The 27,365-nt window shown below is 43.6% G+C and overlaps 2 protein-coding genes across 3 annotated transcripts in view; one reads left to right on the top strand and one right to left on the bottom strand.

Annotated features, from left to right (window-relative positions):
* Positions 1-13,289, bottom strand: part of tram1 (translocation associated membrane protein 1) — a 38,479-nt gene extending 25,190 nt beyond the window's left edge. The window contains exons 1-2 of one of the 2 annotated variants that reach the window (XM_036945676.1): positions 12,985-13,289; positions 2,858-2,921 (exon numbers count right to left, since the gene is read on the bottom strand). In XM_036945676.1, coding sequence (XP_036801571.1) covers positions 2,858-2,921; positions 12,985-13,107 — 187 coding nt within the window. In that variant the 5' untranslated portion in view covers positions 13,108-13,289. The remainder of the gene's footprint in view (positions 1-2,857; positions 2,922-12,984) is intronic. The other variant, XM_036945675.1, reaches the window with a different exon arrangement.
* A 2,886-nt stretch (positions 13,290-16,175) lies between these two features.
* LOC110490885 (XK-related protein 9-like) lies at positions 16,176-22,993 on the top strand. The gene is made up of 5 exons (XM_036945674.1): positions 16,176-16,269; positions 18,019-18,602; positions 20,470-20,681; positions 21,577-21,659; positions 21,757-22,993. Exons 2-5 carry the CDS (start codon positions 18,286-18,288, stop codon positions 22,309-22,311), a joined length of 1,167 nt encoding a protein of 388 aa, XP_036801569.1. The 5' UTR covers positions 16,176-16,269; positions 18,019-18,285; the 3' UTR covers positions 22,312-22,993.
* Positions 22,994-27,365: the final 4,372 nt, after the last annotated feature.

The following is a 27,365-nucleotide window of genomic DNA, read 5'->3' as shown; positions in this document are numbered from 1 at the left end:
CTATAACCACACCAAGGTCCCACTGTAGGAGCCGGCCCTATAACCACCAGACCACACCAAGGTCCCACTGTCGGAGCCGGCCCTATAACTACACCAAGGTCCCACTGTAGGAGCCGGCCCTATAACCACCAGACCACACCAAGGTCCCACTGTCGGAGCCGGCCCTATAACCACACCAAGGTCCCACTGTAGGAGCCGGCACTATAACCACACCAAGGTCCCACTGTCGGAGCCGGCCCTATAACCACACCAAGGTCCCACTGTAGGAGCCGGCCCTATAACCACACCAAGGTCCCACTGTCGGAGCCGGCCCTATAACCACCAGACCACACCAAGGTCCCACTGTAGGAGCCGGCCCTATAACCACACCAAGGTCCCACTGTAGGAGCCGGCCCTATAACCACCAGACCACACCAAGGTCCCACTGTAGGAGCCGGCCCTATAACCACCAGACCACACCAAGGTCCCACTGTAGGAGCCGGCCCTATAACTACACCAAGGTCCCACTGTAGGAGCCGGCCCTATAACCACCAGACCACACCAAGGTCCCACTGTAGGAGCCGGCCCTATAACCACACCAAGGTCCCACTGTAGGAGCCGGCCCTATAACCACCAGACCACACCAAGGTCCCACTGTAGGAGCCGGCCCTATAACCACCAGACCACACCAAGGTCCCACTGTCGGAGCCGGCCCTATAACCACCAGACCACACCAAGGTCCCACTGTCGGAGCCGGCCCTATAACCACATCAAGGTCCCACTGTAGGAGCCGGCACTATAACCACACCAAGGTCCCACTGTAGGAGCCGGCCCTATAACCACCAGACCACACCAAGGTCCCACTGTCGGAGCCGGCCCTATAACCACACCAAGGTCCCACTGTAGGAGCCGGCCCTATAACCACCAGACCACACCAAGGTCCCACTGTCGGAGCCGGCCCTATAACCACCAGACCACACCAAGGTCCCACTGTAGGAGACGGCACTATAACCACACCAAGATCCCACTGTAGGAGCCGGCCCTATAACCACCAGACCACACCAAGGTCCCACTGTCGGAGCCGGCCCTATAACCACCAGACCACACCAAGGTCCCACTGTAGGAGACGGCACTATAACCACACCAAGGTCCCACTGTAGGAGCCGGCCCTATAACCACACCAAGGTCCCACTGTCGGAGCCGGCCCTATAACCACCAGACCACACCAAGGTGCCACTGTAGGAGCCGGCCCTATAACCACACCAAGGTCCCACTGTAGGAGCCAGCCCTATAACCACACCAAGGTCCCACTGTCGGAGCCGGCCCTATAACCACCAGACCACACCAAGGTCCCACTTCAGACAAACATACATGTAGCATGTATTAAGGTTTACAAAGGCCTTCATGGATGCTTTAAGAAGGGTTTAGAACCACATACCACATGCCATATAACACGTGAGGAAAAGGTTTAGTGAAGCCGAAAAGGACAACTTGTCTAGGAAATACCAGGCTGACCTGCTACTCAGGTAATTTAGCTGAAAACACCAGCCTGTTAATGAATGACAGAGGGCTTATGAGCACCGGAAACTGAATATATGTCCCAAATGACACCCTATTCCCTATGTAGTGCACTACTTTAGACCAGGGCCCCTATGGCACCCTATTCCCTATATAGTGCACTACTTTAGACCAGAACCCTATGGCACCCTATTCCCTATATAGTGCACTACTTTAGACCAGGGCCCTATGGCACCCTATTCCCTATATAGTGCACTACTTTAGACCAGGGCCCTATGGCACCCTATTCCCTATATAGTGCACTACTTTAGACCAGGGCCCTATGGCACCCTATTCCCTATATAGTGCACTACTTTAGACCAGGGCCCTATGGCACCCTATTCCCTATATAGTGCACTACTTTAGACCAGGGTCCATAGGGCTGTGATCTAAAGTAATGCACCGTGTCAGGAATAGGGTGCCATTTGGGAAGCGGCCTGCCAAGAATATCTGCTCTACAAATAAAATCCGACATCACGAAACACATTCCATCAGCACCTCGCACATGACTTCAAATAAAGGCAAAGTAGAGTAGGAAGTAGAACGGCTAGGTTTAAGTAGTACAGGAAGTAGAACTTTTAGGATTAAGTAGAGCAGGAAGTAGAATGGCTAGAACAAATGAGTTCGGAGCTCCACTGTTATAGAATGAGTGTTACAAGGAGGAGTTTGTGGAAAAACATTCAACTTTTTCCCTATATAGCGCACTACCCAATAGGCCCTGGTCAAAAGCAGGGCACCACATAAGGAATAGGGTGCCATTTGGGACACACACGAGGCTGTGCTGCTGTAGCCTGTAGTAAACCCTAGCCCCAATTCTTCCAGGACAACCTAACAGGAGAACATTATAAATCAAGAAGACTAAATGTTGCATCACAGGGGGGGGGGGGGGGGGGGGAAGAGTGTTCTAGAAGTGGAAAAAGTGTTCTAGAAGTGGAAAAAGTGTTCTAGAAGTGGAAGGCCAATAGAGTAGAGTTCTATTCTGTAACCCCACAGGAGAATCCTTCTGATTCTAGAACTACAAGTAGATTCTAGTTATAGGCTGCCTAGTTAAGTTTCTACACTGACAGGATAACAGGCAAAGTAGTTCCAGACACACTGACAAAAAGGTGGGTAAGAAACGAGGATGTCACGAGGAAATGTTTTGCTTTGTCATTCATTCAAAATAAAATGTCATGAAAAATGTATGAAAGCAAAAGAGGAAGTCGATATAACCTCCATATCGGAGCATACAGTTGACCAAGTAAAATAACATTTGAAATAAATGTAAAATATATAAATTGCTAAAAGTTAATATGGGGAACAATATAAAAGTTAAACTCACCATTTGCAGAGATGGTAAAGTTGTATTGGACAGTGATGAACAGCACTGCAACCTTCGAGGTGACCTGGATCACAGAGGGGCCAAGGGAGAGGATTGTTTAGACATAAAACACAGGATTAGCCCTGCCTAACCCCCAGTACGGCCACACCTAACCCCCACCCGCCTAACCCCCAGTACAGGGGATCCCTACTGTAAACTGGATCTCGTTCCTCTATGGGACAAACCGATAAGCTTCTCCTAGCTATGGTTGGTTTAGCAGGACGACAAAAACTATTTACAAAACAAACATAATTTTGGAAACTTTAAAAATTTTTATTTTGATGCGCTAATACTTCGTATGTACATTTACGTCACAATTCTACCCAGTGCGTTATTTATGACAGGTTTATAACGTTAACAACAAACCCGTAAACAAAGCTACGTCACGGATCTGAGTCGCAGGGTGAGCTCCCCGTTAGAAGCTTGCTCTGTCCTCCTCTATGTCACATCAATACATCGATGCGTTATTCATCATGAGGTTTCTCTGCATGGGCTTAGTAACAATAGGTTTGGTTCTCTCTTGTTGGACCAAGAAATAAAAACTGCATTAAATATTAAACTGTCCCAGTTCCCCTTTTTTTCTGAGTTCACCCTAGTAAACATGAAGCAAAAAAATATACTGTGTGAACCAACAATACATAAAAAAAAAAAACACGAATTGTTTTAAAACGTAAGCTGATCACTTTGTAAAATGAATTGCGATTCTTGGGACTTTTACAGAATAGAACTTTAGATTTTTGAATGAATGGGGGGGGGGGGGGGGTACCCACAAACGATGACAGCGCTCACAGTCGCCCAGTGATTGCCACGTAACACTTGATCTGCGCATAGGAAGAATCATCCGCGTTCTCCTAGCAGCAGGATGTTATGCTGACAGGACGAGCTAGGATTTTTCTCCCTTCAGAATAAGAGTCCCCCTGCAAAGATATGCTAAACTTTGGGAATATCTGGAAAACTTTTTGATTTTTTTTGCAGACTAGTTCAGTACAACTGTTTCACAGCATCGATACCACCTTTAAAAAAAAAAAAAAGGATAATTTGAGTTTTCATACCAACATTTTTGAAAGTCCACAAATACTGGTATGTTGAAAGCTATTGTCTAGGCTGTATTTAAATAAATATCATTTTAATAAAATACAAATATGTTGAATATGAATTACTCAATAGCCTGCTAAACTGAAATGTGTCTCTTGTGTCAGGTTTAACACAGGTTTAACACAGGTTTAACACAGCGTGTAGGTGACTCCACACTCCACCCACTGCAATGTAATAGACTGTATTTTGACTTGTGGAGAGAGAACCTTTCTTCCAGTCTCAGTTAAAGTGGGGCGCAGAAGTACTCAGCAGGGTCTCTACGAAGCAAATATGTGTAGTTTTGGAGGGGGACTGCGTTGTTCATATCCAGCAGCACTTTGTTCTACACCCCCCCCCCCCATAGTAATATGCTATTAGACTGAACACGGGATACAGATTTGTTTGTAGAGAACTTTTTTTTTTAAACCTGAAATATGACTTGGTTCAACTATTTAGTCTTTTACATGGCTTTCTTGCACTGACTGAATTTGACATTTTATGAATGAATGACATTTTATTTTAGTGTCAAATCACTAGTTGGCAACCCATCCCTTATGGGATTAATTGACACATGAACAAACAATGATTCACATCTCTTCATCCGGGGTACTCTGCATCACATAAAGAGTGAAAAAAAAATGTAAGGAGAAAAATCAATACGTAATAGTAAATAAGGTTATCCAAACAATAATTAAATCCCTACAGCAGTAAAAATAATGTACATACAGTTGAAGTCTGAAGTTTACATACATCTTAGCCAAATACATGTAAACTCAGTTTCACAATTCCTGACATTCAATCCTAGTAAAAATTCCATCTTCGGTCAGTTAGGATCACCACCTTATTTTAAGAATGTGAAATGTCAGAATAATAGTAAAGAGAATGATTTATTTCAGCTTTTATTTATTTCATCACATTCCCAGTGGGTCAGAAGTTTACATACACTCAATTAGTATTTGGTAGCATTGACCCAACAATTTAAAGTCAAACGTTTCAGGTAGCCTTCCACAAGCTTCCCACAATAAGTTGGATGAATTTTGGCCCCTTCCTCCTGACAGAGTTGGTGTAACTGAGTCAGGTTTGTAGGCCTCCTTGCTCGCACACGCTTTTTCAGTTCTGCCCGCAAATGTTCTATAGGATTGAGGTCAGGGATTTGTGATGGCCACTCCGATACCTTGACTCTGTTGTCCTTAAGCCATTTTGCCACAACTTTGGAAGTATGCTTGGGGTCATTGTCCATTTGGAAGACCCATTTGCGACCAAGCTTTAACTTCCTGACTGATGTCTTGAGATGTTGCTTCAATATATCCACATAATGTTCCTGCCTCATGATGTCATCTATTTTGTGAAGTGCACCAGTCCCTGCTGCAGCAAAGTACCCCACATGATGCTGCCACCCCCGTGCTTCACGGTTGGAATGGTGTTCTTCGGCTTGTAAGCCTCCCCCTTTTTCCTCCAAACATAACAATGGTCATTATTACCAAACAGTTCTATTGTTGTTTCATCAGACCAGAGGACATTTCTCCAAAAAGTACAATCTCTGTCCCCATGTGCAGTTGCAAACCCTTGTCTGGCTTTTTTATGGCTGTTTTGGAACAGTGGCTTCTTCCTTGTTGAGCGGCCTTTCAGGTTATGTCGATATAGGACTCGTTTTACTGTGGATATAAATACTTTTGTACCCGTTTCCTCCAATATCCCTGATCTGACCTGTTTCAATACGCAGAGGAAATATCCCTGATCTGACCTGTTTCAATACGCAGAGACAATATCCCTGATCTGACCTGTTTCAATACGCAGAGACAATATCCCTGACCTGACCTGTGCACATGGCGAACTCTTGCTTTTAGGTAGGTTATACATAATATATCTCTCACACACCAATTCACCCTTAATCAAACAAAAGGTTCTCAATTTGGGTTGATGATTCATCTCCTCCACCCATTTATTTTCATATGGCAACAGTTGTTTTGCAGCGTAGCCTAGTGGTTAGAGCGTTGGGCTAGTAACCGAAAGGTTGCAAGATCGAATCCCCGAGCTGACAAAGTACAAATCTGTCATTCTACACCTGAACAAGGCAGTTAACCCACTGTTCCTAGGCCATCATTGAAAATACGAATTTGTTCTTAACTGACTTGCCTAGTTAAATAAAGGTAAAATTTTAAAAAACATACAGTGGGGCAAAAAAGTATTTAGTCAGCCACCAATTGTGCAAGTTCTCCCACTTAAAAAGACGAGAGAGGCCTGTCATTTTCATCATTGGTACACTTCAACTATGACAGACAAAATTAGGAAAAAAATCCAGAAAATCACATTGCAAATAAATTAATTAAAAATCCTACAAAGTATGGTGGAAAATAAGTATTTGGTCAATAACAAAAGTTTATCTCAATACTTTGTTATATACCCGTTGTTGGCAATGACAGAGGTCAAACGTTTTCTGTAAGTCTTCACAAGGTTTTCACACACTGTTGCTGGTATTTTGTCTCATTCCTCCATGCAGATCTCCTTTAGAGCAGTGATGTTTTGGGGCTGTTGCTGGGCAACATGGACTTTCAACTCCCTCCAAAGTCATTATTTGAAGATTTGGGAATAGAACTCACTAGACTCATACCAAGTGGATGGCAGTATACTGTACTCATACACTATAGACTCATACCAAGTGGATGGCAGTATACTGTACTCATACCAAGTGGATGGCAGTATACTGAACTCATTCACTATAGACTCATACCAAGTGGATGGCAATATACTGAACTCATTCACTATAGACTCATACCAAATGGATGGCAATATACTGAACTCATTCACTATAGACTCATACCAAGTGGATGGCAGTATACTGAACTCATTCACTATAGACTCATACCAAGTGGATGGCAATATACTGAACTCATTCACTATAGACTCATACCAAATGGATGGCAATATACTGAACTCATTCACTATAGACTCATACCAAGTGGATGGCAGTATACTGTCCTCATACACTATAGACTCATACCAAGTGGATGGCAGTATACTGAACTCATTCACTATAGACTCATACCAAGTGGATGGCAGTATACTGTCCTCATACACTATAGACTCATACCAAGTGGATGGCAGTATACTGAACTCATTCACTATAGACTCATACCAAGTGGATGGCAGTATACTGAACTCATTCACTATAGACTCATACCAAGTGGATGGCAGTATACTGAACTCATTCACTATAGACTCATACCAAGTGGATGGCAGTATACTGAACTCATTCACTATAGACTCATACCAAGTGGATGGCAGTATACTGTCCTCATACACTATAGACTCATACCAAGTGGATGGCAGAATACTGTCCTCATACACTATAGACTCATACCAATTGGATGGCAGAATACTGTCCTCATACACTATAGACTCATACCAAGTGGATGGCAGAATACTGTCCTCATACACTATAGACTCATACCAAGTGGATGGCAGTATGGTGTACTCATACACTATAGACTCATACCAAGTGGATGGCAGTATGGTGTACTCATACACTATAGACTCATACCAAGTGGATGGCAGAATACTGAACTCATACACTATAGACTCATACCAAGTGGATGGCAGAATACTGAACTCATACACTATAGACTCATACCAAGTGGATGGCAGTATGGTGTACTCATACACTATAGACTCATACCAAGTGGATGGCAGAATACTGAACTCATACACTATAGACTCATACCAAGTGGATGGCAGTATACTGAACTCATACACTATAGACTCATACCAAGTGGATGGCAGTATACTGTACTCATACACTATAGACTCATACCAAGTGGATGGCAGTATGGTGTACTCATACACTATAGACTCATACCAAGTGGATGGCAGTATACTGAACTCATACACTATAGACTCATACCAAGTGGATGGCAGAATACTGAACTCATACACTATAGACTCATACCAAGTGGATGGCAGTATGGTGTACTCATACACTATAGACTCATACCAAGTGGATGGCAGAATACTGAACTCAAAAACACATTTGAAGAAAATCATATAGGAGGTCAATTAATTTAGGGGATTTTAAAACTTCATTCGGCAGCTCATAAATGCCACACGCTTTCCCATTGTTTCGCAGCGTCAATCACCTTAACCTCTTGGTGTTAGATGATGATAACGGTCCCGTTCACGGGCTGGGCGTCACTTCAGGTTAACCTCTGCCGCAGACAGCTCCTCATTAAGTACAGGATACATGTATAAAACAGGGCTCCATTTTAGTTCTCAGGGAACATATGTCTTTATCAAATTCTTCCTCAAAATATGCCACCATTTTTGTTTCCTGAGAACAAACTGGCAAACTCCTTAAGTACCCCTGCTCTTCCATTGGAATGTTCTTATGTCGTTTGGGTCCTAACTTGTTTATTTGGCTCCAAAACGGTTGAGGACATCTTGTCTGTATCTCCTCAAGGTGTAAAACTGTGAAGGACCTCGGCGTTACTCTGGACCCCGATCTCTCTTTTGACGAACATATCAAGACTGTTTCAAGGACAGCTTTTTTCCCCATCTGCGTAACATTGCAAAAATCAGACATTTTCTGTCCAAAATTGATGCAGAAAAATGTATCCATGCTTTTGTTACTTCTAGGTTAGACTACTGCAATGCTCTACTTTCAGGCTACCCGGATAAAGCACTAAATAAACTTCAGTTAGTGCTAAACACGGCTCATAGAATCCTGACTAGAACCATATCAGCATATTATCATTATCATACCATGTTATCATCCTGACTAGAACCATATCAGCATATTATCATTATCATACCATGTTATCATCCTGACTAGAACCATATCATCATATTATCATTATCATACCAAGTTATCATCCTGACTAGAACCATATCAGCATATTATCATTATCATACCATGTTATCATCCTGACTAGAACCATATTATCATATTATCATTATCATACCATGTTATCATCCTGACTAGAACCATATCAGCATATTATCATTATCATACCATGTTATCATCCTGACTAGAACCATATCATCATATTATCATTATCATACCATGTTATCATCCTGACTAGAACCATATTATCATATTATCATTATCATACCATGTTATCATCCTGACTAGAACCAAATCATATTATCAATATCATACCATGTTATCATCCTGACTAGAACCATATCATCATAATCATACCATGTTATCATCCTGACTAGAACCATATCATCATATTATCATTATCATACCAAGTTATCATCCTGACTAGAACCATATCAGCATATTATCATTATCATACCATGTTATCATCCTGACTAGAACCATATTATCATATTATCATTATCATACCATGTTATCATCCTGACTAGAACCATATCAGCATATTATCATTATCATACCATGTTATCATCCTGACTAGAACCATATCATCATATTATCATTATCATACCATGTTATCATCCTGACTAGAACCATATTATCATATTATCATTATCATACCATGTTATCATCCTGACTAGAACCAAATCATATTATCAATATCATACCATGTTATCATCCTGACTAGAACCATATCATCATATTATCATTATCATACCATGTTATCATCCTGACTAGAACCATATCAGCATATTATCAATATCATACCATGTTATCATCCTGACTAGAACCATATCATCATATTATCATTATCATACCAAGTTATCATCCTGACTAGAACCATATCAGCATATTATCATTATCATACCATGTTATCATCCTGACTAGAACCATATTATCATATTATCATTATCATACCATGTTATCATCCTGACTAGAACCATATCAGCATATTATCATTATCATACCATGTTATCATCCTGACTAGAACCATATCATCATATTATCATTATCATACCATGTTATCATCCTGACTAGAACCATATTATCATATTATCATTATCATACCATGTTATCATCCTGACTAGAACCATATTATCATATTATCATTATCATACCATGTTATCATCCTGACTAGAACCAAATCATATTATCAATATCATACCATGTTATCATCCTGACTAGAACCATATCATCATATTATCATTATCATACCATGTTATCATCCTGACTAGAACCATATCATCATATTATCATTATCATACCAAGTTATCATCCTGACTAGAACCATATCAGCATATTATCATTATCATACCATGTTATCATCCTGACTAGAACCATATCATCATATTATCATTATCATACCATGTTATCATCCTGACTAGAACCATATCATCATATTATCATTATCATACCATGTTATCATCCTGACTAGAACCAAATCATATTATCAATATCATACCATGTTATCATCCTGACTAGAACCATATCATCATATTATCATACCATGTTATCATCCTGACTAGAACCATATCAGCATATTATCAATATCATACCATGTTATCATCCTGACTAGAACCATATCATCATATTATCATTATCATACCATGTTATCATCCTGACTAGAACCATATCATCATATTATCATTATCATACCATGTTATCATCCTGACTAGAACCATATCATCATATTATCATTATCATACCATGTTATCATCCTGACTAGAACCATATCAGCATATTATCAATATCATACCATGTTATCATCCTGACTAGAACCATATCATCATATTATCAATATCATACCATGTTATCATCCTGACTAGAACCATATCATCATATTATCATTATCATACCATGTTATCATCCTGACTAGAACCATATCATATTACTCCAGTGCTAGCCTCCCTACACTGGCTTCCTGTTAAGGCAAGGGCTGCTTTCAAGGTTTTACTGCTAACCTACAAAAGCATTACATAGTTTTGCTCCTACCTATCTTTCCGATTTGGTCCTGCCAGACATACCTACACGTACGCTACGGTCACAAGACGCAGACCTCCTAATTGTCCCTAGAATTTCTAAGCAAACAGCTGGAGGCAGGGCTTTCTCCTATAGACCTCCATTTTTATGGAACGGTCTGCCTACCCATGTGAGACATGCAGACTCGGTCTCAACTCAGTCTTTATTGAAGACTCATCTCTTCAGTGGGTCAAATGATTGCGTGTAGTCTGGCCCAGGAGTGTGAAGGTGAATGGAAAGGCTCTCGAGCAACGAATCGCCCTTGCTGTCTCTGCCTGGCCGGTTCCTCTCTCTCCACTGGGATTCTCTGCCTCTAACCCTATTACAGGGGCCGAGTCACTGGCTTACTGGTGCTCCTCCATGCCATCCCTAGGAGGGATGTGTCACTTGAGTGGGTTGAGTCGCTGACGTGGTCTTCCTGTCTGGGTTGGCGCCCCCCCTTGGGTTGTGCCGTGGCAGAGATCTTTGTGGGCTATACTCGGCCTTGTCTCAGGATGGTAAGTTGGTGGTTGAAGATATCCCTCTAGTGGTGTGGGGACTGTGCTTTGGCAAAGTGGGTGGGGTTATATCCTGCCTGTTTGGCTCTGTCAGGGGGTATCAGTGTCTCACAGTGTCTCCTGACCCCTCCTGTCTCAGCCTCCAGTATTTATGCTGCAGTAGTTTATGTGTCAGGGGGCTAGGGTCAGTCTGTTATATCTGGAGTATTTCTCCAGTGTGAATTTAAGTATGCTCTCTCTAATTCTCTCTCTCGGAGGACCTGAGCCCTACATAGTACCATGCCTCAGGACTACCTGGCATGATGACTCCTTGCTGTCCCCAGTCCACCTGGTCTTGCTGCTGCTGCAGTTTCCTGTCCCAGACCTGCTGTTTTCAATTCTAGAGACAGCAGGAGCGGTAGAGATACTCTCAATAATCGGCTATGAAAAGCCAACTGACATGTACTCCTGAGGTGCTGACCTGTTGCACCCTCGACAACTACTGTGATTATTATTATTTGACCATGCTGGTCATTTATGAACATTTGAACATCTTGGCCAAGTTCTGTTATAATCTCCACCCGGCACAGCCAGAAGAGGACTGGCCACCCCACATAGCCTGGTTCCTCTCTAGGCTTCTTCCTAGGTTCTGGTCTTTCTAGTGAGTTTTTCCTAGCCACCGTGCTTCTACACCTGCATTGCTTGCTGTTTGGAGTTTTAGGCTGGGTTTCTGTACTTTGAGTACTTTGAGATATCAGCCGATGTAAGAATGGCTTTATAAATAAATTTGATTTGATCACACATACCGCTGTTTTGAAGCCTCTGTTGAAGCAATGCTGTGTTTTCACTGCCTTCTATGTACTCAAACTACACATTTACAGTATTTTCCACCAGACAGTTAGAAAAGGTCTCTATACAAGCCAATATTCTCATTTCACTGCCAGTCAACATATCCTTTCAATATTAGTCAGATAAAACATTTTTTTAAACTATATTTGTTTTCAAAAATGACCAATTGCCTTTTCTTGTTGGCACAATAAAAACATTTAAAAAGTGTCCATCTTTTGAATTTTAGCCAAAGGTGGGCTTTTATTTTTAAGGTTCTCTCATTACCAGACCTACGTGACGTTGTTATTTGTGCTGCTGGCAGAACACTAGTAAAAGTATCCACGCTGGACTGTCTTTCTTGCACAATATTGTATCCAGCGAAACTGCAACATTGTAACGTTAGCCGCTTAAATGTTACAATCTCAGAATAGCGTTCCAGTTGGTACCACAAAGATTGCAATGCGAGGTATACCAAATTATTCTAATTTTACAAGTGGCTCCTAGACTAGAAAAGGAACCATGTGGAAATGGTGCTCAGTTGTACAGCTATAATAACAGTAGGCCACTACACGCCTTTTCAACTCAAAGACACGACAATAGAGACACTAAAATAGAGACACTATGGATTCATCACTAGAGGAAGAGGCATAGGGGAGTTGAGCAACCATGTCCACTTTCTAGAGGCTGACGTGACGGTTCAGCAGCAGCATCTTCTCTCCCCAGTGGAGTTGACACATCGTAGCTTTACGAGTCACATTATTTGGAAAGCTTGGTTCTTATTGCACCCCAGACCCCTCGAACATGTGGACTAGACCTACCTCAAACATCAACCCGAGGAGGAACACCATAGCAACACAGGAAACAATATCGGCATGGTTCTGGATGATAAACTCGTGGCTCAACACCGGCGGGTTCTTGTTGGTCTTTTTGCGGAACCCCATTTTGGACGGATTCCAAAACTGGAACTTTTAGCGACCGGCGCAACTCAAAAGCAGAGAGGGAATAGATATGACCAAGTATTCGGTATTGTTATCTGTCCGTCTTCGTCAGCTCTTAACGCGAGCCAGTCTTCCTCCTGCTCCTCTCTCTCACTCAAACACGGGTCAGCAAATGACTAGCGAGCTGCTCTTCTTCTTGTGGGAGGATCCCAGCCGACGCGCGTCGTCGCTAGAGCGGAGCGGTTTACCGCCCCCTACATGTCTGGAGTGCAGAGACCGTTGGTTTTACGTGCCTTCCTCTTCACAACCCCAACAGGTGATAGTCAATCGAAACCATTTTTTAAGATCGACTGGATAAGAGATATTAAATCGAAACCGTTAACAGGATTTCCTGGATAAGTGATAAAAAGACAACCAATGCATGTTATTTTGCGTGCATTGAGGGAGCATGATGAATACCAGCCCACACCGTTCATAGACTCAACATACCTTTTAGTGCCTTTTAATGATCTTATGACCAGGGGTGTTTTATCAAGAGCCCCCAATGCTAGTTCTGAACGTAAAAAAAACATGAAAACACAAGGAAGATATCCTTCATATTAAAAGGTTAAATTACTACACACCTTTTATAGGGTTAGTGTTCCCACATGGCCATATAACCCATGTTACAGCACTTGTTTACTGAAGACAGATGGAAGACAGAGACAGACACCTATGCTAATTAGCTATCTAGCGTGTTCGAACGCCTGTGTGTGAGCTAACTGGGGAGGAAGTGTACTTTGTCAACTGGAGGCAGACACAATGCATGGATGTGTGCTAAACTGCTACAGGAAGTGTATATTTTTCTAGTTGATAGATTGCCTTTTTTGGGGGCTGATTTGAAAGGTAATCAGCATATATATATTTTTTAAACGTTTCACAAGCGATGATTATTGAGAAACCATTTAGTTTATTTTTTAAAAATGGATATATCTGCCTCTTTCCTATTTTCTACCTGACTGTGTCCATATAAATGGACCTAGAACTTATGGTTCTAATACGTGTTAAAATACTGAACTGAGTCTTCTGTGTGACCCAGAAAAAGGTGCGTTTGAGTAGTTTAAAACAACCCACATTTCAGTAAAGTAGTGCCGTTGAGTTGTGCAATACTTTAGGTTTCATTTAATTTCCTTCAAACTGATTAGGGTCAGATCCTTGGAGAATAATATCTCAGAAATGAACTGTGTTAAGAGACAGACCAGAGAGACAGATAGAGGAACAGACAGACAGATAGACAGACAGGCGGACGGGCAGATGAATAGACAGACGGGCAGACAGACAGACAGACGGACGGACCAGACAGACAGACAGACACAAACAGACACCGACCAGATCGACAGACATACAGACCCGACAAACAGACACAGACAGACACACAGGCCAGACAGAACGACAGACGGACGGACAGACAACCAGACTAGACAGACAGACAGAGAGAACAGAAAGACAGACAGCAGATGGACAGATAGAAAGAACAACAGACAGACAGACAGACAGACAGACAGCCAGACAGACAGACAGACAGACAGACAGACAGACACACAGCCAGGAAGACAGACAGACACAGACAGACACTGAACAGAGAGAGACAGACAGACAGACAGACAGACACACAGCCAGGAAGACAGACAGACATAGACAGACACAGACAGACACTGAACAGAGACAGACAGACAGACAGACATAGACACACACACAGCCAGGAAGACAGACAGACATAGACAGACACAGACAGACACTGAACAGAGACAGACAGACAGACAGACAGACAGACAGACAGACAGACAGACAGACAGACAGACACACAGCCAGGAAGACAGACAGACATAGACAGACACAGACAGACACTGAACAGAGACAGACAGACAGACAGACAGACAGACAGACAGACAGACAGACACACACACACACAGCCACAGGAAGACAGACAGACATAGACAGACACAGACAGACACTGAACACAGACAGACAGACAGACAGACAGACAGACAGACAGACAGACAGACACACACACAGCCAGGAAGACAGACAGACATAGACAGACACAGACAGACACTGAACAGAGACAGACAGACAGACAGACAGACAGACAGACAGACAGACAGACAGACAGACAGACACACACACAGCCAGGAAGACAGACAGACATAGACAGACACAGACAGACACTGAACAGAGACAGACAGACAGACAGACAGACACACACACAGCCAGGAAGACAGACAGACATAGACAGACACAGACAGACACTGAACAGAGACAGACAGACAGACAGACAGACAGACAGACAGACAGACACACACACAGCCAGGAAGACAGACAGACATAGACAGACACAGACAGACACTGAACAGAGACAGACAGACAGACAGACAGACAGACAGACAGACAGACAGACAGACAGACAGACACACACACACACACACACACACACACACACACACACACACACACACACACACACACACACACACACACACAAACACACCCCAAACACACACACACACACACACACACACACCCCAAACACACCCCAAACACACACACACACACACACCCAAACATACACACAAACTCTCTCACACTCAGCGCTGCATTCACAGAGTTATCAGAGCGTGTGATGAGTGATGACATCATTGGCACACCTAAAACCTGAAACTAAATCTGAAAAATTTTGAGAATGTGTACTTCCCTTTGTGGTATTTACAGTAGACCCGTGCCTTGAGTTGACTCACGTGTGTCTGTCTGTGTGTATACATTTGTAGAGAAATTGGCTAATTGAGACATTACCTCTCACACACACACACACACACATCAACTCACATGTCAGTGGTCTACCACACACACACACACACACACACACACACACACACACACACACACACACACACACACACACACACACACACACATCAACTCACATGTCAGTGGTCTACCACACACACACACACACACACACACACACACACACAGCCCAGGCGTGGACTCTATAATGACGTATGACTGTCGGTGTTGATACGGTTGTCACCGCCAGGGTGGAGCTCCAGAAGAGAGACGGACTTTGGAGCAGTGTGCCTGGTCATTTGATCCACTGACAGTAAGAGGAGGACTAGAGAAGACACACCGGTGAGTACCGCTATGCTTCACTTCTAGAAAATATTGAACAATCTATTTTTTGTTGTTGTTGTTGTTGTCGTCTTTTATCAATCTTTGTTCTGACAACTTCCACTTGAGAGAGTTACAATGACCGAGGAAACCATAAAAGAAGTGTAAAGAAATGTAAACCTTTTTTCTTCTTTAATGATTTAACCTCGTAAAATAAAGGTACAAAATTAAATAAAATGAATGAATGTGGTGAGATGTAAGAGACAGATGGTTGACTGGCATTAATGTAAAAACAATGTTTAATAGACGTGAATGATGAGGTGGGTATTCACTGGAAAAGTCACATATGGCTGCAGTGTAATAGGCTAAGACTATTAGTCTATTACAGTCTATTACATTAGTCAATTACATTACCTCTCACTATTAGTCTATTACATTACCTCTCACTATTAGTCTATTACATTACCTGTCTCTATTAGTCTATTACATTACCTGTCTCTATAGCTAAGAACCAGAACAAGATGCTCCTTCCTACAGGAGGTTGTGTAATTGTTCAGGACACGGAGGGAGAGCTCACCTGCTACATGGAACTGAACGATTAGATCTCTGTTGTAGTGATGTTAGGCAGGACATGTTATCAGCAGTCTACCTTAGCTGTCTCTATTAGTCTATTACATTACCTCTCACTATTAGTCTATTACATTACCTGTCTCTATTAGTCTATTACATTACCTGTCTCTACTACCTTACCTGTCTCTATTAGTCTATTAAATGACCTCTCACTATTAGTCTATTACCTTACCTGTCTCTATTAGTCTATTACATTACCTGTCTCTATTAGTCTATTACATTACCTGTCTCTACTACCTTACCTGTCTCTATTAGTCTATTACATTACCTGTCTCTACTACCTTACCTGTCTCTATTAGTCTATTACATTACCTGTCTCTATTAGTCTATTACATTACCTGTCTCTGTTTGTCTGTTCCCTTTCCTCTCTCTCTTTATGATGAGAAAAGTGCAGGCAAAGGGCAAAGGTCAATCAGGGAAGCAGGCCACATCATCTGAATACATTTACAGTCACGGCCATGTATGGATTTGAACGTTTAAATGTTTGTTTATCTGTTAATAGTTTCACAAATATGCATGTGACTAAATTATACTGATATGTCAGATACTTTGTCCTAATAATATTCTGTACTTTGTCCTAATAATATTCTGTACTTTGTCCTAATAATATTCTATACTTTGTCCTAATAATATTCTATACTTTGTCCTAATAATATTCTATACTTTGTCCTAATAATATTCTGTACTTTGTCCTAATAATATTCTGTACTTTGTCCTAATAATATTCTGTACTTTGTCCTAATAATATTCTGTACTTCGTCCTAATAATATTCTATACTTTGTCCTAATAATATTCTATACTTTGTCCTAATAATATTCTGTACTTTGTCCTAATAATATTCTGTACTTTGTCCTAATAATATTCTGTACTTTGTCCTAATAATATTCTGTACTTCGTCCTAATAATATTCTGTACTTCGTCCTAATAATATTCTATACTTTGTCCTAATAATATTCTGTACTTCGTCCTAATAATATTGTGTACTTCGTCCTAATAATATTCTGTACTTCGTCCTAATAATATTCTGTACTTCGTCCTAATAATATTCTGTACTTCGTCCTAATAATATTCTGTACTTTGTCCTAATAATATTCTGTACTTCGTCCTAATAATATTCTGTACTTCGTATACATTTACAGGGCATGAAGATCTTGTCATTTCAAACATTATTGGGGACAGGATAGTCTCGGGAAATCTCGGATCAGTCGGAACATTGTCAATTGAGGCAAACCCGTCCAGAACCACCAACTCCCCAAAAACAAGCTCAGCCAGTATTACCCAGCCACAGCATCTATAACTAACGAATTTCCACTTCCTCGTGCATTGAAGTCACTGGGAGGCGAAGTGAACCTTTGATTTAAGTAGAAATTAGGATTTGCCGTTGGTTGAAAACCTGAGCAGCAAACATGCTTCAAACAGACTCGGAGTTCACCAAAACACGATGGATCTGTACCATCATCGGATTGGGCTTTTACCTGGTGGACATTGTGACAGACGTTGGACTAGCAGTGAAGTACTTCCTGGTTGGGAACCTGGTCTGGGCTGGGCTGACTTTACTGTTTGTGGTGGTTGGCTCAGCAGCCACACAGGTCTTCAGCTACACCTGGTACAGAGATGACACGAGGAACCCACTGGTTAATCCTGGTGGAGACAAGCTGATATCTGGGATGAACAGAGGAAGACTGATTGGACTCCATGTTTTGCAGATGGGTATCTTCACCAGGTATGTGATGATGGGAGGTTGAAATGTGATTACTATATCTGTTATCAACTTTATAGTGACGTTAGCTGGAGATGTTCACAAGATTAGGGGTGCAAACGGACAGAATATTACTGGAAACTTACAAAGTTTACCATTAAACTACCAGAATTTGGGAAACTTTCAAGGATTTTATGTAAATTCTCACAAGACATATAGTGGCAGTTTTTTGGGGTACTTCAGATTATTTTAAAAATATATATATATTATTTTTAACCTTTAACTAGGGCAAGTCAGTTAAGAACAAATTCTTATTTTCAATGACGGCCTAGGAACAGTGGGTTTAACTGCCTGTTCAGGGGCAGAACGACAGATTTGTACCTTGTCAGCTCGGGGGATATGAACTTGCAACCTTCCGGTTACTAGTCCAACCACTAGGCTACCCTGCCGCACCGATCACTGGTGTCTGTAATTATCTCTGGCACTCTGTGTGGCCTTATCACCTGTCAAATCTAGGAAATACTACAAAATAAATAAGAGGATTTAAAAGCTAAAAGTAGAATGACAAAATCTGTAAAACATTATCCTAAATATAAACCGTCATCATAGTGAATACCATCGGTGTTTTAATATGAGGGTTTCAGCCTGAAATATCTTTTTTTACAATATCTATGTGCCTTTGTTGTAAATATTTTGGCGCCAAAATGTTGGTTGTTATGAAAACAAGTAAACCGCCGGGAGAGTTGCAGAGTTAATTGAAAATAACGCCATTGTTGATTAGACGCTTATTTTATCAATTCAACTATTTTCTCTTGAACCATATGCTCAATCTACTAGGAACTCATAGACAATAATGACACAGATATATATATATTTTTAATACTATATGAAAGTAAAAGAAGTAATTCAAGTATAAATGACCAGTTACCATGGATTGCCATAGATGACCTGTTAATTACTAAATTACCAGGTAGCTAGCTATCTAGCCAAAAGATATGGCTGAGTAGCCTTTACAACACACCTTTATTGTCATCCTGTGATTGTGCCACCGGTAACTTAGTAAGTTACAACGTTGGCGTCCACAAATTGTTTGGTTAGTTGAAGCTCCAAGGCAGATAGCGATATTGAGTCACTTCGTCTTACCGTTCGAAAGGGGATCTATGCCGCCGGTCTATACAGATAGCGATATTGAGTCGCTTCGTCTTACCGTCAGAAAGGGGATCTATGCGGTCTATACAGATAGCGATATTAAGTCGTTTCGTCTTACCGTCAGAAAGGGGATCTATGCGGTCTATACAGATAGCGATATTGAGTCGTTTCGTCTCACCGTCAGAAAGGGGATCTATGCGGTCTATACAGATAGCGATATTGAGTCGTTTCGTCTCACCGTCAGAAAGGGGATCTATGTCTATCCACTTGTATAACCCGTGGATCGGTTTGTACACCAAACATTCTCCATTCAGCCTGAAAATGTCTTCCTGAAATCGATTTAATGTCTATTTAATGTCGAGAAGGCAAGGATAATACGCATACGGTGTGTTTTATGTAACATAATTTTCACCCACAATGCTACAGTGGCTAATACTTGTCCCGGATGTTTACGTATCTCCTTCAGCCAATCAGGTTGCAGCAGTCTGTTTATCTCTAAACCGACACACATCTCTCTCTCTCTCTCTCTCTCTCTCTCTCTCTCTCTCTCTCTCTCTCTCTCTCTCTCTCTCTCTCTCTCTCTCTCTCTCTCTCTCTCTCTCTCTCTCTCTCTCTCTCTCTCTCTCTCTCTCTCTCTCTCTCTCTCTCTCTCTCTCTCTCTCTCTCTCTCTCTCTCTCTCTCTCTCTCTCTCTCTCTCTCTCTCTCTCTCTCTCTCTCTCTCTCTCTCTCTCTCTCCGTTAGGTACTACCACCTGTTGAAGGCAGGATACATGGCAGTGTGGTTCAAGTCACCTGAGACTGTTGAATTCTCCAGAGAGGTCCACTTGGTCCTGTTTGGTCGGGCGACCGATCTGAGCATGCTCAAACTGTTTGAGACGTTCCTGGAGAGTGCCCCTCAGCTCCTGTTCCAGATGTATATCCTGCTGGGCCATGGACACAAGTCCACAATACAATGTGAGTTGTGTGAGTGTGTGTGTGTATGTGTGTGTGTGTGAGAGAGAGGGGGGGGGGGGAAGAGAGAGAGAGAGGGGGAAGGGAGAAAGAGGGGGGGGGAGAGGGAGGGGGGGGGAGAGGAGAGAGAGAGGGGGGAGAGAGAGAGAGGGGAGAGAGAGGAAAGAGAGAGAGAGGGGAGAGAGAGATGGGGGAGAGAGGAGAAAGAGAGAGAGGAGAGGAGAGAGAGAGAGCGGGAGAGAGAGGAGAGAGAGAGAGGGAGGAGAGGGGAGAGAGGAGAGAGAGAGAGGGGAGAGAGAGGGAGGAGAGAGAGAGAGGAGAGAGAGGGGAGAGAGAGGAGAGAGAGAGAGAGGAGAGAGAGAGGGGGGAGGGAGAGAAAGAGGGGGGGAGTGTGAGAATCTGCAGCCACTGCCACAACTTTTGTTCTCCATTTCTCTCCACACCACACGATAACCAGACTAGACCCTCTGGGCTGCTGCTCTCCTTGTCACATGCTTGTCTCTCACATGCCTGTCTCTCACATGCCTGTCTCTCACATGCCTGTCTCTCACATGCCTGCCTCTCACATGCCTGTCTCTCACACATGCCTGTCTCTCACATGCCTGCCTCTCACATGCCTGCCTCTCACATGCCTACCTCTCACATGCCTGTCTCTCATAAGCCTGTCTCACACATGCCTGTCTCTCACATGCCTGCCTCTCACATGCCTACCTCTCACATGCCTGTCTCTCATAAGCCTGTCTCTCACATGCCTGTCTCTCACACAAGCCTGTCTCTCACATGCCTGTCTCTCACACATGCCTGTCTCTCACATGCCTGTCTCTCACATGCCTGTCTCTCACACATGCCAGTACTGTAAGATCCTTCTCTAATGTGTGTCTCATCTTCCCCTGTCCAGGCATCTGCATGGTGGGCTCATTCATCAACATCGCCTGGGCTATAGTGGACTACCGCCGGTGTCTCCGTCGATCCTTACCCCAGGTAATATAATAATAATATATAATAACATATAATAACATAATCATATTATCATATACATATATATAGTAAATAATAATAATGAATATAACATCCCCAGGTCCAAGAGATGCCTTCTGGCCTCCCTACATTCGTCTACCTCCTATACAAGCTGTTGACCATCACCGCTCACATCCTCAGCCTCAGCCTCTTCCTCGTCCTCAGCCCCTACAGTACCCTGGGAATGGCTGTCGTCTGGCTGGCCGGAACCCTCTGGGCCCATTGGGTCCGTACTGACTTCTGCACGTCTAAAGGTCTAGAGAGGCTCTATCGGATCATCGTGGGAGTCGTCCTCATATTCACCTTCTTTAACGTGAAAGGACAGGATACCAGATGGCAGATGGCTGTGTACTACGTTTTCTTTGCGTTTGTGAACCTCTCTGGTCCTTTGCTGCTGGTTCTGGTGAGGCCAGAGGTTAACGCTACTGAGTACTTCTGGCCGGTGACTCTGCTGATATTTGGAGGGACCGTTCTAGGGCTGGCCTATCTGCTCCTGTATTATACTGTCTATCACCCCAGAGGGAGGAGTCTACAGGCAGATGAGGTGGATGGACACATGGGACAGGAGAGAGAACCAGATACAATGCTGAGAATGAGGAACTTCCTACAGCTCTGAGGCTCAACTTCCTATTCGCCACATATTCAATGGAGGAGTCTACAGGCAGATGAGGTGGATGGACACATGGGGCAGGAGAGAGAAACAGATACAATGCTGAGAATGAGGAACTTCCTACAGCTCAGCTCTGAGGCTCACCTTCCTATTCGCCACATATTCAATGGAGGAGTTAAAAGAACAATCAGGCATTTGAAAAACAACAAAGGTGTCACCCAGACACGTTGTTCTGTTAAACAGCTAAGGGGGATGGGTTGGAGAAATGTAACTGCTAAGACAAACTCTGGTTGGTGGACTGTCTAGTTGGTGGACTGTCTAGTTGGTGGACAGTCTAGTTGGCGGACTGTCTAGTTGGTGGACTGTCTATTTGGTGGACAGTCTAGTTGGTGGACTGTCTAGTTGGTGGACTGTCTAGTTGGTGGACTGTCTAGTTGGTGGACTGTCTATTTGGTGGACTGTCTAGTTGGTGGACTGTCTATTTGGTGGACAGTCTAGTTGGTGGACAGTCTAGTTGGTGGACTGTCTAGTTAGAGGACAGTCTAGTTGGTGGACTGTCTAGTTGGTGGACAGTCTAGCTGGTGGACAGTCTAGCTGGTGGACAGTCTAGCTGGTGGACAGTCTAGCTGGTGGACAGTCTAGTTGGTGGACTGTCTAGTTGGTGGACAGTCTGGTTGGTGGACTGTCTAGTTGGTGGACAGTCTAGTTGGTGGACAGTCTGGTTGGTGGACTGTCTAGTTGGTGGACTGTCTAGTTGGTGGACTGTCTATTTGGTGGACTGTCTAGTTGGTGGACTGTCTATTTGGTGGACAGTCTAGTTGGTGGACAGTCTAGTTGGTGGACTGTCTAGTTAGAGCTGGTGGACTGTCTAGTTGGTGGACTGTCTAGTTGGTGGACTGTCTAGTTGGTGGACTGTCTAGCTGGTGGACAGTCTAGCTGGTGGACAGTCTAGCTGGTGGACAGTCTAGCTGGTGGACAGTCTAGTTGGTGGACTCTGACTGTCATCCTTTTAGTTTCTAAGTCACCTCAGCCTTCTTTTATCTTATCAGTTTCGGTTCCTCCAGTCTTACAGCTGCTGCTCCCTTTACAGTAAGCTGCAGGCTAGACAGGTTTTGTTCATTTTGTCTTGTGACATCACATCATATGATCGTTCTCACGCACCCTCAGGAGATCAAAGTCTCTTTTCCTTTTTTCCTTTTGTTGCTGCTCTGAAAGCCCTGAACAGGTTAAAAGGGACTGTGATATTTGGCCACTACAATTCTGCCTACATATCTCAGGTCTGGTGTCCTCCGCTGAGATGAATGAGAGGGACATATTGAGACACTACAATTCTGCCTACATGTCTCAGGTCTGGTGTCCTCCGCTGAGATGAATGAGAGGGACATATTGAGACACTACAATTCTGCCTACATGTCTCAGGTCTGGTGTCCTCAGCTGAGATGAATGAGAGGGACATATTGAGACACACCGCCTCTTATATGTTGATTCATGACGTCAATACAAACAGAGAACAGAAGGAAGACTTCCTTTAAGGGTGAAGTAAGAAGACGTTGTTATGGACTCGCTCAGTGACGTGTTACAGACTCTTTTATTTAACCAGGCAAGTCAGTTAAGAACAAATTCTTATTTTCAATGACGGCCTAGGAACAGTGAGTTTAACTGCCTGTTCAGGGGCAGAACGACAGATTTGTTCAGCTCGGGGGTTTGAACTTGCAACCTTCCGGTCACTCTAACCACTAGGCTACCTGCCGCCTCTACACTCTAACCACTAAGCTACCTGCCGCCTCTACACTCTAACCACTAAGCTACCCTGCCGCCCCTCCACTCTAACCACTAGGCTACCCTGCCGCCTCAACACTCTAACCACTAGGCTACCTGCCGCCCCTCCACTCTAACCACTAGGCTACCTGCCGCCTCTACACTCTAACCACTAAGCTACCTGCCGCCTCTACACTCTAACCACTAAGCTACCCTGCCGCCCCTCCACTCTAACCACTAGGCTACCCTGCCGCCTCTACACTCTAACCACTAGGCTACCTGCCTCCTCTACACTCTAACCACTAGTCTACCTGCCTCCTCTACACTCTAACCACTAGTCTACCTGCCTCCTCTACACTCTAACCACTAGGCTACCTGCCTCCTCTACACTCTAACCACTAGTCTACCTGCCTCCTCTACACTCTAACCACTAGTCTACCTGCCTCCTCTACACTCTAACCACTAGGCTACCTGCCTCCTCTACACTCTAACCACTAGGCTACCTGCCGCCTCTACACTCTAACCACTAGTCTACCTGCCTCCTCTACACTCTAACCACTAGGCTACCTGCCGCCTCTACACTCTAACCACTAGTCTACCTGCCTCCTCTACACTCTAACCACTAGGCTACCCTGCCTCCTCTACACTCTAACCACTAGTCTACCTGCCTCCTCTACACTCTAACCACTAGGCTACCCTGCCACCTCTACACTCTAACCACTAGGCTACCTGCCTCCTCTACACTCTAACCACTAGGCTACCTGCCTCCTCTACACTCTAACCACTAGGCTACCCTGCCTCCTCTACACTCTAACCACTAGGCTACCTGCCTCCTCTACACTCTAACCACTAGGCTACCCTGCCACCTCTACACTCTAACCACTAGGCTACCTGCCTCCTCTACACTCTAACCACTAGGCTACCCTGCCACCTCTACCCTCTAACCACTAGTCTACCTACCTCCTCTACACTCTAACCACTAGGCTACCCTGCCGCCCCATTGAATGACTGATGTATTTTCCACAGTGTTATTCTGTCATGTGATCTGTATTAAGTACTCCAATGTTTCGTGTAGTATTTACCGTCTGTAAATGCACTTTATAACGTAAAAATATAATGTATTACGATATAAATATAACGTATTATAATATATATAAAGTATTACGATATAAATATAATGTATTATAATATATATAATGTATTACGATATATATATAATGTATTATAATATATATAAAGTATTACGATATAAATATAATGTATTATAATATATATAATGTATTACGATATATATATAATGTATTTAACAATAAAATGTATTATAAACAATCCTCATCATTATAGTTATTAACCAGGTTGATGATGAAATACCCAACACTAGTAAGGGGTTATTTCAATGCTAATGAAACATAACAAACCAGGCTACCTTTAAATGAAAGAGCTGGGCACAATGCTCCCTTTAGGCTGGGGCTGATGGTGCTGGTGTTGCTGATGGGGCTGATGGTGCTGATGGGGCTGATGGGGTTGATGGGGCTGATGGGGATGATGGTGCTGATGGGGCTGATGATGCTGATGGTGCTGAAGGGGATGATGGTGCTGATGGGGATGATGGTGCTGATGGGGCTGATGGGGCTGATGGGGCTGATGGTGCTGATGGGGATGATGGTGCTGAAGGGGCTGATGGTGCTGATGGGGCTGATGGTGCTGATGGGGCTGATGGTGCTGATGAGGATGATGGGGCTGATGGGGATGATGGTGCTGATGGTGCTGATGGGGCTGATGGTGCTGATGGGGCTGATGGGGCTGATGGGGATGATGGGGCTGATGGGGCTGATGGAGCTGATGGGGCTGATGGTGCTGAGGGGGCTGGTGTTGCTGATGGTGCTGATGGTGCTGATGGGGCTGATGGGGCTGATGGTGCTGATGGTGCTGATGGGGCTGATGGGGATGATGGTGCTGATGGGGCTGATGGGGCTGATGGGGCTGATGGGGATGATGGGGCTGATGGGGCTGATGGAGCTGATGGGGCTGATGGGGCTGAGGGGGCTGGTGTTGCTGATGGTGCTGATGGTGCTGATGGGGCTGATGGGGCTGATGGTGCTGATGGGGATGATGGTGCTGATGGTGCTGATGGTGCTGATGGGGCTGATGGGGCTGATGGTGCTGATGGGGCTGATGGGGATGATGGTGCTGATGGTGCTGATGGGGAGTCAATGTGCAGGGGTACGAGGTAATAACTTGGCTGTATCCTCGGGGTACCAGTACAGAGTCGATGTGCTGGGGTACGAGGTAATAACTTGGCTACATCCAGTCGTGGTCAAAAGTTTTGAGAATGACACAAACATTAATTTCCACAAAGTTTTCTGCTTCAGTGTCTTTAGATATTTTTGTCAGATGTTACTATGGAATAGTGAAGTATAATTACAAGCATTTCATAAGTGTCAAAGGCTTTTATTGACAATTACATGAAGTTGATGCAAAGAGTCAATATTTGCAGTGTTGACCCTTCTTTTTCAGGACCTCTGCAATCCGCCCTGGCATTCTGTCAAAACTTCTGGGCCACATCCTGACTGATGGCAGCCCATTCTTGCATTTTCAATGCTTGGAGTTTGTCAGAATTTGTTGGTTTTTGTTTGTCCACCCACCTCTTGAGGATTGACCACCAGTTCTCAATAGGATTAAGGTCTGGGGAGTTTCCTGGCCATGGACCCAAAATATCAATGTTTTCTTCCCGGAGCCACTTAGTTATCACTTTGCCTTATGGCAAGGTGCACCATCATGCTGGAAAAGGCATTGTTCATCACCAAACTGTTCCTGGATTGTTGGGAGAAGTTGCTCTCGGAGGATGTGAAGGTACCATTCTTTATTCATGGCTGTGTTTTTAGGCAAAATTGTGAGTGAGCCCACTCCCTTGGCTGAGAAGCAACCCCACACATGAATGGCCTCAGGATGCTTTACTGTCGGCATGACACAGGACTGATGGTAGCGCTCACCTTGTCTTCTTCAAACAAGCTTTTTTCCGGATGCCCCAAACAATCGGAAAGGGGATTCCTCAGAGAAAATGACTTTACCCCAGTCCTCAGCAGTCCAATCCCTGTCCCTGATGTTTTTCCTAGAGAGAAGTGGCTTCTTTGCTGCCCTTCTTGACACCAGGCCATCCTCCAAAAGTCTTCACCTCACTGTGCGTGCAGATGCACTCACACCTGCCTGCTGCCATTCCTGAGCAAGCTCTGTACTGGTGGTGCCCCGATCCCGCAGCTGAATCAACTTTAGGAGACGGTCCTGGCGCTTGCTGGACTTTC

This window comes from Oncorhynchus mykiss, chromosome 15 (assembly GCF_013265735.2).
Source record: "Oncorhynchus mykiss isolate Arlee chromosome 15, USDA_OmykA_1.1, whole genome shotgun sequence".
Lineage (NCBI taxonomy): Eukaryota > Metazoa > Chordata > Actinopteri > Salmoniformes > Salmonidae > Oncorhynchus > Oncorhynchus mykiss.
This window is presented reverse-complemented; position numbering and strand designations above follow the sequence as displayed.

Coding starts and splice junctions, on each gene's coding strand:
- LOC110490885 (XM_036945674.1), top strand. CDS start 18,286: ATGCTTCAAACAGACTCGGAGTTCACCAAAACACGATGGATCTGTACC. Junction 20,682..21,576: donor ACACAAGTCCACAATACAAT/GTGAGTTGTGTG, acceptor TCCCCTGTCCAG/GCATCTGCATGGTGGGCTCA. Junction 21,660..21,756: donor TCCGTCGATCCTTACCCCAG/GTAATATAATAA, acceptor TAACATCCCCAG/GTCCAAGAGATGCCTTCTGG.